This window comes from Octopus sinensis, linkage group LG5 (genome assembly GCF_006345805.1).
Source record: "Octopus sinensis linkage group LG5, ASM634580v1, whole genome shotgun sequence".
In the NCBI taxonomy this organism is placed as follows: domain Eukaryota; kingdom Metazoa; phylum Mollusca; class Cephalopoda; order Octopoda; family Octopodidae; genus Octopus; species Octopus sinensis.
Genome location: NC_043001.1, coordinates 115,909,837 through 115,920,273, shown reverse-complemented (window position 1 = coordinate 115,920,273; position 10,437 = coordinate 115,909,837). Strand labels below are relative to the sequence as shown.

Genomic DNA, 10,437 nt, shown 5'->3' with positions numbered 1-10,437 from the left:
AAATGAAGAAACTTTCAAAATACAAAGACCTGGAAATAGAGGTAACCAGAATGTGGAATCTAAAAACAGAAACAATTCCTATCATAGTAGGTGCATTAGGCATGATAAAAAATATTCAGACAAATACATAACAAAAACACCAGGACTTACTAACACATATAACATACAGAAAATTGCACTACTAGGCACTGCACACATCCTACGCAGAACACTTTCCATAAAATAACCATCAGAGCATCACAACAAATCACAGCACATACCTAAGGCACACAGAGCTGCGCTCGCGAGTGAAGTGAAAGCACGCTATAAAAATAAAACTACTGAATAATAATAATAATAATAATAATAATATAATAATAATAATATAATATAATAATATAATAATAATAATAATAATAATAATAATAATAATAATAAACTATACGCTGCAAATGACAAACAGCTGGAAACACTATTAAAGAAATAGATATGAAATTTGGATTAGAAAAATGCGCCAAAGTAACCATGAAAAGAGGAAAACTAGTTAAGAGTAGCAACATCACACTAGATAAAACCAATGAAATAAAAGAATTAGACCAAAGCCAAACTTACAAATACTTAGGAATCCATGAACTAGATAAGACACAACACACACAAATGAAAGAGAAAATAAAAAAAGAATATTATAGACGAGTTAGATCAATACTAAAAACAGAGCTCAATGCTAAAAACAAGATAATAGGTATTAACACTTTAGCTGTCCCAGTTATAAGTTACAGCTACAATATTCTTAACTGGACACGAAATGAGCTGACCAAAATAGATAGGAAAACAAGAAAAATAATGACAGGATCTAGGATACATCACCCAAAATCTGACATAGAAAGACTATATATACAACGTATAGAAGGTGGTATTATCTCTAGCTGCCCAGTCCTGGCTAAGAAGGAATATATTCACAGACATGACAGAGTTGGAATCCACATACATTGGAAGCTATGCCAACATTATGGAATAACAACAGAAAAAAATGGTATCGGCACACACCAGAAAAGGTAACAGAAAACGAGAAAGCAACCATACTCTGGGATATGCCGATACACACAGATAGAGAAATTAAGGCCAACAGACCAGATATAGTTGTCAGAGATCATGAAGAAAAAAATGCTTTCTAATTGATGTATCAATACCGGCAGATGACAACGTGTCTCTAAAAGAAATGGAGAAACTCTCAAAATACAAAGACCTGGAAATAGAGGTAACTAGAATGTGGAATCTGAAAACAGAAACAATTCCTATCATAGTAGGTGCATTAGGCATGATAAAAAAATATTCAGACAAATACATAACAAAAACACCAGGACTTACAAACACATATAACATACAGAAAATTTCACTACTAGGCACTGCACACATCCTACGCAGAACACTTTCCATACAATAACCATCAGAGCATCACAACAAATCACAGCACATACCCAAGGCACACAGAGCTGCGCTCGGTAGTGAAGTGGAAGCACGCTATAAAAATAAAACTACTGAATAATAATAATAATAATAATAATAATAATAATAATAATAATAATAATAATAATGAGAAGAGCATTGTCGATGTGAGAACTGTTGCTGCTCATGTATTTTAATTTAAAATGAACGAACTATTGAGTTTGGTTTAATGGCCTACCAATGTATACTATGAGTTTCTTTGCCCTGGGAGTCGGGAAGACACTCAGCAAGAAATGGAAGCAAATTTGAAAGAAGAAGAAAAAAAAAAAAATAATAATCTATGTAATCTCAAGGTTTAAAACAAACATTTTTTTCTTTTTCTTTTTTTTCATTTTTTAGAATCCACTAGTACAACACAAAAACAACCAAATATATGGCACACTATGCATAACAACAACGTGAACTTCCAACCTGTTGTCTCTTGAGGTCTCCGAGTGTGACTTGGAGCCAACTTGTACAAATATAAAGCAAAAGTCAAACATATAATAATAATAATAATAATAATAATAATAATAATGATAATAATAATAATAATAATAATAATAATAATAATAATAATAATAATAATAATAATAATAATAATAATAATATTAATAATAATAATAATAATAATAATAATAATAATAATAATAATAATAATAATAATAATAATAATAAAATGCCCTGATGCAGTACCAGGTTGTGTCTCTCGTGGCTTTTCTTCTTAACTGATTAGAAGTGTTATCATGTACCTTGTTTTATCTTGGTATAATTGATGGGCTACAGCAAATATTCTGCTCTTTATCACAGATTTGCTTGTCAGTTGTTTGACCTCAACCAAATGGAAATGTCTCTGATCACGAATAGAAATAGTGGGAAGGCATCATAGCCATGTGTTGAGTGTAATTCTTTGAGATTTTAATAAATCGCCTTTGGAAACACGGGTGTTCTTTTCATCACCCTTAAACAAACCTAATTCAGGGACCTTTTCAACAGGATGGGCTACTCAACCTGAAGAAAATTCTAAGTGGTTCCACCTGCAAGATGATGCACTGTTTATCTTGATATAAGATTACCATGTCGCGCACATGTGGTCGTGATGCATATGCCTGGTGTACCCTTATCGGACAGGTAGTAATGAAGGGTATATTGGGCTTCCTATATTTTACCCTAGTGTCATTTTGGTGGCACGCGCTGCTCTTTCACCCAATAATAATAATAATAATAATAATAATAATAATAATAATAATAATAATGATAATAATAATAATAATAATAATTACTATTATGTCACTGGCTCCTACAATATAATAGACCCACACATGGATGTGGTACATGCCAACAACAATAAACAAAAGGAAATGACTATGAGATTATTGTACCTAATAACATCACACCCAAACATAGGATTTATTTAAATAATCACCTGCTGAGGTGCATTTTACATCTTGGGTGAATGATTGTAGTTAAATAGCATCTCACCAATATACTACAGGTGTAAAAATGTGTCGAAACAATTGCAGTTATTTAAAATAAAGATGCTGTTCATTACAATGGAATACGAATCTCCAATTATACCACTCTAATGGAGTACTTGCCTCAGAAAATATTAACATCAACTGTGGAATTTTTCAAGGTGACTCACTTTCACCTTTAATATTCTGCATAGCCCTAATACCCCTTACAAGTGAATTAAACAGAACAGGGTATGGGTATAAAATTGCCAATAAAAAAATAAGCCATCTTTTTTATATGGATGACTTAAAACTTTATGGTAAAGACAATAATGAACTTGAAGGCCTATTGCGCACTGTAAAGGCATTCCGCGATGACATCGGGATGGAGTTTGGACTTGAAAAGTGTGCCAAGGCCACTTTCCAGAAAGGGAAAGTGAAGACCACAAATTCAGTCGTGTTAGATGTTGACACAGTCATAAGAGAGCCTGAGCAAGAACAAACATACAAATATTTAGGGATAAATGAAGGCTCTGGTATTCAGCATGCAAGCATGAAAGAGAAGATCAGGAAGGAATGTTATAGGAGAGTTCGTGCAGTCCTGAAATCTGAACTAAATGCACGTAACAAGGTGTTAGCTATAAATTCCTTAGCAGTTCCAGTTGTTACTTATAGCTACAATGTGTTGAACTGGAATATGAGTGAAGTAAGAATATAGATAGGAAAGTACGCAAGCTGCTGAGTTGTAATAGGATGCACCACCCAAAGGCAGACGTAGATCGCCTTTACCTTCCCAGAGCCCAAGGAGGTCGAGGCCTGATTCAATTTGAACTAGCTTACAAAACAACCACAATTGGACTGGCCAAATATCTCGAAATAACGAATGACTGGATGCTAAAGCTCGTGGAATATCACGAGAGACGAAATAAGCTTCATTCTATCATAACGGAAAGCAAAAAAATTGCTATTGATCTCGTGCAGGATACCCAAACTGAACAACCCGAGGGAAGTACGGCAAGTATTGTTGCAAAGAAGGTGAAAATAATGGCAACGAAAAAAGCGCACGAGCAATTGGCTGATAGGTGGGAGGAGAAACCTCTGCACGGCAAATATGTGGCCCGTAGCAAACAAGCTGATGTTGACCAGAAGCAAACCCATCAGTGGCTACGGAGCTCAGGGCTAAAAGCAGAGAGCGAAGGTTTCATCCTGGCTGCTCAAGATCAAAGCCTATTAACCCGGAACTACCAGGCCAATGTAATGAAAAATGGAGCAGACCCAAAATGCCGATTCTGCAATGACATGATTGAAACAGTGGACCACCTAATCTCTGGATGTAAAGTCTTAGCACCAGTGGAGTATAAATTAAGACATGACAGAGTTGGCCAATATCTACACTGGCTAATAAGTCGGCATTACAATATCAAAACTGCCGACAAGTGGTATAATCACCACCCTGAGGCTGTAACTGAAGGAGAAAATGTAACCATTCTGTGGGACTTTCCAGTACATACAGACCGAACCATCAAGGCCAATAAACCAGATATTGTTGTGAAAGACCAAAACAATAAAGTTTGCTTATTGATCGACATGAGCATCCCCTGTGATCATAATATCTCAGCGAAAGAGTTTGACATGCTCATAAAATATAAAGACCTACTCATTGAAATTGAGAAAATGTGGCATCTCAAGGCGGTTACAATACCAGTGATCGTAGGAGCACTAGGAATGATCAAGAAGGGAACCGAAAATTATATGAGAATGATCCCTGGCTTACCATCCCTGCAAGAAGTGCAAAAGATTGTCTTAACTGGTACATCACACGTATTGAGAAGAGCATTGTCGATGTGAGAACTGTTGCTGCTCATGTATTTTAATTTAACTTAAAAAAAAAAAAAATGAACGAACTACTGAGTTTGGTTTAATGCCTACCAATGTATACTATGAGTTTCTTTGCCCTAGGAGTCGGGAAGACACTCGGCAAGAAATGGAAGCAAATTTGAAAGAAGAAAAAAAAATAATAATAATAATAATAATAAACAATAATAATAATATAATAATAATAATAATAATAATAATAATAATAATAATAATAATAATAATAATAATAATAATAATAATAATAATAACATTAATAATAATAATAATAATAATCCTTTCTAGCGGAAGCACAAGGCCTCAGATTTGGGGGAAGGGACTAAGTCGATTTGATGGACTCCAGTGCGTAACTGGTACTTATTTAATCGACGCTGAAAGCATAAAAGACAAAGTCGACCTCGGCGGCATTTGAACTCATAACGTGAAGACAGACGAAATACCAATAAGCATTTCTCCCGGTGTGCTAAATAATAATAATAATAATAATAATAATAATTTGTTGATTTTATAAGTTATGTGATAGAAGATAACTGTTTCATTTTAATTTCAATACATTTTAATATTTCTGTATGTGTTTTGGTCTGTGTCATTCGCTGTGTATTGACCAAAACCAAATAATCCATTGTAAGGAGGTCATCCGATAATCCCTAAAGCCAAAAACCTCTCAGTTCAATTGTCTTATGCCTGAGTAGAAATTAGAAGGAAAATGAAAAAAAGAAGGTTTAACCTTCTCATTTGACCCTTCACATGCAATCATAGACATCTTCATACACATTCAAGCATGAATATGGTAGTAGAAAGTAAAGTTAGAGTTACACAGAGAGAGAGAGAGAGAGAGAGAGAGAGAGAGAGAGAGAGAGAGGTGGGGGTATGAATGTAAGCCATTCACACCACTCTGTACTACATACTGCAGTAAATTTATTAGAGAGGAGAAATGAGAAAATGATAATTGAAAATAACAGATACCAAATAAAATTAGGTAGGATGTGGTTAGAGAATCTTTAAATGATATTCTAGATATAATTTTGAATCATAAGACAAACATGATATAATAAAATTATTGGGCAAACAGATTATATACAGCTGTCAGAGGAGAAAGAGATGACATACAATATATAAATGGCATACTAGATTTAGAGGATATACTAGATATAGATGATATGCTATGATAGATTTTGATGATATGTTTGAAGAGATGACATACAAGATATGGATAAATCTACTAAATGTAGCTAACCTGCAATATAGAGATTACCAGCTACAAGATATAAGTGACATACGAGCAAATGGTATTGTCATATATGTGCTGTGGCGAAAGTTGATAGGTATTGCGAAGCTGCGAAATATTGCTGAGTAAAATACCAGTTATATTTGACATGAGAGATTTAGCTGGATAAGCATTCTAAATATAACTGGAAATTGCAGCAGATATATCTGAAATTGTAGGTATTGGAAATATTTTCTCCCTTGGCACTTCCTTTATTGAAAATGATTTTCAGAAGAGAATATTCTGAACCTTTTAGGAATTTTGCTACATCGTAATGCAATTCTATAATGTTCTGATAAATACAATTTTGAAATAGATCTGCTTGTATACCTCCCAACCGCTAATACTGCGTGAACGTTGTTAATTTTACTACTATTTATCTCCCTTAAAATGTTCTCCATTCCAAGCAGTGTGGTTAAGCTTTAATAGGGATAGGATTGTGTTAAATTTCCCTCTCTTTCTTTACCTCTCCACACACACGTGTTAATATATATACATGTGTGTATGTGTGTAAATATATATATATATCTTATATATATATATATATATATATATATATTATATATATATATGTATGCTTATGTATGCACATACGAATACACACACAGGAATCTTTATATATGTGTGCATGTAGGTTGGTATGTAGGCCACTCTCTCGACCCCAGTTAATTATGTGTATTTATAAACATGGAGGAAACTATTCAAATCAACCTTCTGATATTTGAACATAAACTTTTCGATAATAAAACACAGTGCTCGGAAATCATGTCGATCCACTGAAATTTAAATCAACTCATTGTTGTTTATTACCAACAACATTTAACGAGGAACTGAGAATTTTATGACCTCATTTTATGATTTTCATTTTCCTATAAACAAAAAGAACTTGTTTGCTTACATTTCAGCTATGCTGTGGAGGAATAAGAAAGCGCCATCTTCATATTTTTCTATTGGGTTGCTGTCCAAATATCTGAAAAAGAGACAAATATTACACACTTTAAAATAAGTATCTCTCTCTACAAACGGCAGTTTGTCTGTGCGTGTTTCTGTGTGTCTGTTTGCTTGTACCCTCACCCTGACCACGGCTTTCAACCGATTCTGATGAAACTTGACACACACATAGCCCAATGTCATAATTCAAAACTTACGCAGCGAAAATTTTGAAAAGTTCCCCCAGTTCTGAAAAAAATCGATAAATTCGACATGGGGTCGACAATGAGAAACACAAACCACAAACTGTCTAGGGACGCGACTCCCCCTTTTTTTAAATCTCAAAAAAAATTTACCATCATTTTTTTCCATCTTTTTGCTATTTTTTGGCTATAACTCTCTAAAAATGCTTTATAGTTATTTCCCTTACAAACCTGAGCAACGCCGGGCGATACTGCTAGTAAGTAAATAAATATGTTTACTCCTGTTCAATACTAAATTGCGTTGTAGTCAACACTAACAGGGTAAATGCTGATATTACACACTACAATTGTTTATTTCTCTTTATAGTTCTCTGGGAAGTGTTGTTTGAACAAGAATAGGTTCCTTCAATCTAACTTAATTTCCTAAAAGAAAACCTGATAACAAAACAGCAAAAGATGGAAGAGGATAAAATACAAAACTAACAAAATAACAAGGAGACTTTCTTATGTGCACAATATGGGTTTTAGTCAACATTCTCATCTATGGTAGAAATATCATCCTCCATATAGGCAAGGTTCTGTGGCAGGAAAATTACTTCTCACATCCATGGATTCTTTAGTCCAACTGTGTGGCACCTTGGACAAATAACATTAACTATAACCTTGGGTCAACTAAGCGTTGTGAGTAAATTTGCTGCAGGAAACTGTGTGGATTCCCTTCGTATATATATATATATATATATATATATATATATATATATATATGCGAGTGTTTGATAACCAATATTGGTTTGTTTACGTCCCCCGTAACTTAGTGATTCCTCAAAAGGTATCCGACTGATTAAGTGCCAGATTTAAAAAATTCAGTACTAAGGATGATTTGTTCGAGTAAACGCATGAAGGTAGTACTCCAGCATGGCCGCAATCTGATAACTGAAACAAGGAATAGTAAAAGTACATACTCCAGTAGCAGTGTAATGATAAAAAAGGTTTTCAAAACAATAAAATATTAATTATTGCAATAACATTGACCATCTTCAGGCCAGTGCATAACTTTCAGAACCCTATTCAAAGTACATAAAACAATGGTCACCTTTTGGTAGAAGATATATACTGGGTACCTATAAATTGACTTTACAATTTGAACACTTCAGAAGACAATGAAGAACAAGGATAGCTCATCAAACTTTATTGGAAATCATTGGCAAACAAATATCAGAAGCATTAGAACACTTCGACGTGGATTTAATTGTTACCAATTCTACGTCGCTAAAAGCCACACTGCTTTTTTCTTGGTTGATTTTTATAACGGGATTTTTACTACAAGAGTCTTCCCCATGAAGACATTCTTTTAAATTTGATTAATCTACACATTACCTTTGGAAATAACTGAGCTATTTTGATTCAAAGTCACGTTTTGCCTTACGCTGCCATTTTTGACCTCAAAATCTTTGAAATAAATATTTTAAAGAATCAATTTCCAATTATTTCAGCTCCAAATGTAGCTTACATCTCGATCATCATTGCCAAAACGATGCAATTAATTAGGTTGAGAACTGAATTACTAATTAAATCATGTAATAGTGCAGTTCAGTAACAAGGACGGGGATTCCATTGTTGGGGTGCCTAGTGGGATAATCTATAGTCACCTTGATACTTTGGTAGATGGAGTTGGCTACTTGCTGGATGCTCTCCATTATGTTCCTCTCAGTTTCCACATTACCGTTACTAGAGCTGTGATATTAATGCCATCTATATACCTACTGTAAAGTAGAGGAGTTGTGGACTGTTTTGCCAAGGATTGCAAGAGAAGAAGAAGAAGAAGAAGAGGGAAAAGAAGAAGAAGTAGAAGAAGAAGGAGGAGGAGGAAGCGGAAGAGGAGGCGAAGAAGAAGAAGAAAAAGAAGAAAAGGAAAAGAAGGAGAAGGAGAAGAAGAAGAAAAGAAGAATGAGAAGAAGAAGAACAACAACAACAATAACAAAAAAATTTATTTCGGTTGAAGTGTGGATAAATAACCACAAGGCACCACAGATTCCACAGAACAATGTGTAACAAAATAGTAGCTAAAACTTGTATTAATAGTGCAGATACATACATACATATGAACATACACATATATATTTTCAGGAATAACATTTTTATGCAGACAATTATCAACTGACAGTCATTGACATGTTCAGACTCAATCAAATAAATATAACACGAATATGAGAACTGAATATGATTTACTGTATTAGAGAGTGAGAAAACATGGAAATAAGGGGATATTAAATTTAAAGACATAGTATATTCCTCCTGTATAAACGACAACATTGAAAGAACTTACAATTTCTGTAAGCTGTGAAGGCCTTGAAACATCTCTTTTTCAATCCTTGAAATTTTATTGGAGGAAAGAAATCTGAAGCAGGAAACAATATTGGTTAGATTGACATAGTATGAATTGTGATAACATATTCAATATTGTTCTTTTTGAAAAGGGACAAAATTATAGGAAAATAATACGAGAAGAGGAACAGGAAAGAGATTGAGGAGAAGAAGAAGCCAAAGAAGAAGGGGAGGAGGGGGAATGGGGAAAAGAAGAAGACAAGGACGAAGAGGAGGGGGGAGAAGAAGTAAAAGAAGGAGGAGTTGGAGGAGTAGGCGGAGATAAGGAGAAGTAGATTGAGGACGGGGGAGGACAATCAGATGCAGAGGGGGGGTAATAGGAGATTAAAAAGAGGAGGAAGAAAAAGAAGAAGTAGAAGAATGAAGAGGATGGTGAGAATAAGAATAAGAAGAGGAAGTAAAAGAAAGAGAAAAGAAGAAGAATCAGGAAAAAGAAGAGGAAGAAGAAGAAGAAGGAGAAGAAGAAGAAGAAGAAAAAGAAGAAGGAGAAGGAAATGGAGGAAAAGAGAAGGAGGAGGAAGAAGGGGAAGGAGAAGAAGGAGTAGAAGAAGAACAACAACAATAAGAAGAAGAAGTAGGAGGAAGGGGAGGAGAATAACAAAAAAAAGAAGAAGAAGAAGGAGGAGGAGGAAAAGTAGAAGAAGAAAAGAACAAAAAGAAGAAGAAAAAGAAGAAGAAGAAGAAGAAGAAGAAGAAGAAGAAGAAGAAGAAGAAGAAGAAGAAGAAGAAGATACGTTGAAAATGATGGTGTTCAAGACGAAACTGAAAATGTTCTCAAAATATCAGGAAATAATTCAAGGATAAATTTTGGGCGAGAAGACATGGCTGAAGAATCAGGGAATATACGGAATCAGAATTC

At 34.2% G+C, this 10,437-nt stretch overlaps 1 protein-coding gene across 1 annotated transcript in view; it reads right to left on the bottom strand.

The window, feature by feature from the left end:
* Positions 1-10,437, bottom strand: part of LOC115212327 — a 97,432-nt gene that overhangs the window by 40,481 nt on the left and 46,514 nt on the right. The window contains exons 9-10 of the mRNA XM_029781191.2: positions 9,520-9,591; positions 6,959-7,030 (exon numbers count right to left, since the gene is read on the bottom strand). Coding sequence (XP_029637051.2) covers positions 6,959-7,030; positions 9,520-9,591 — 144 coding nt within the window. The remainder of the gene's footprint in view (positions 1-6,958; positions 7,031-9,519; positions 9,592-10,437) is intronic.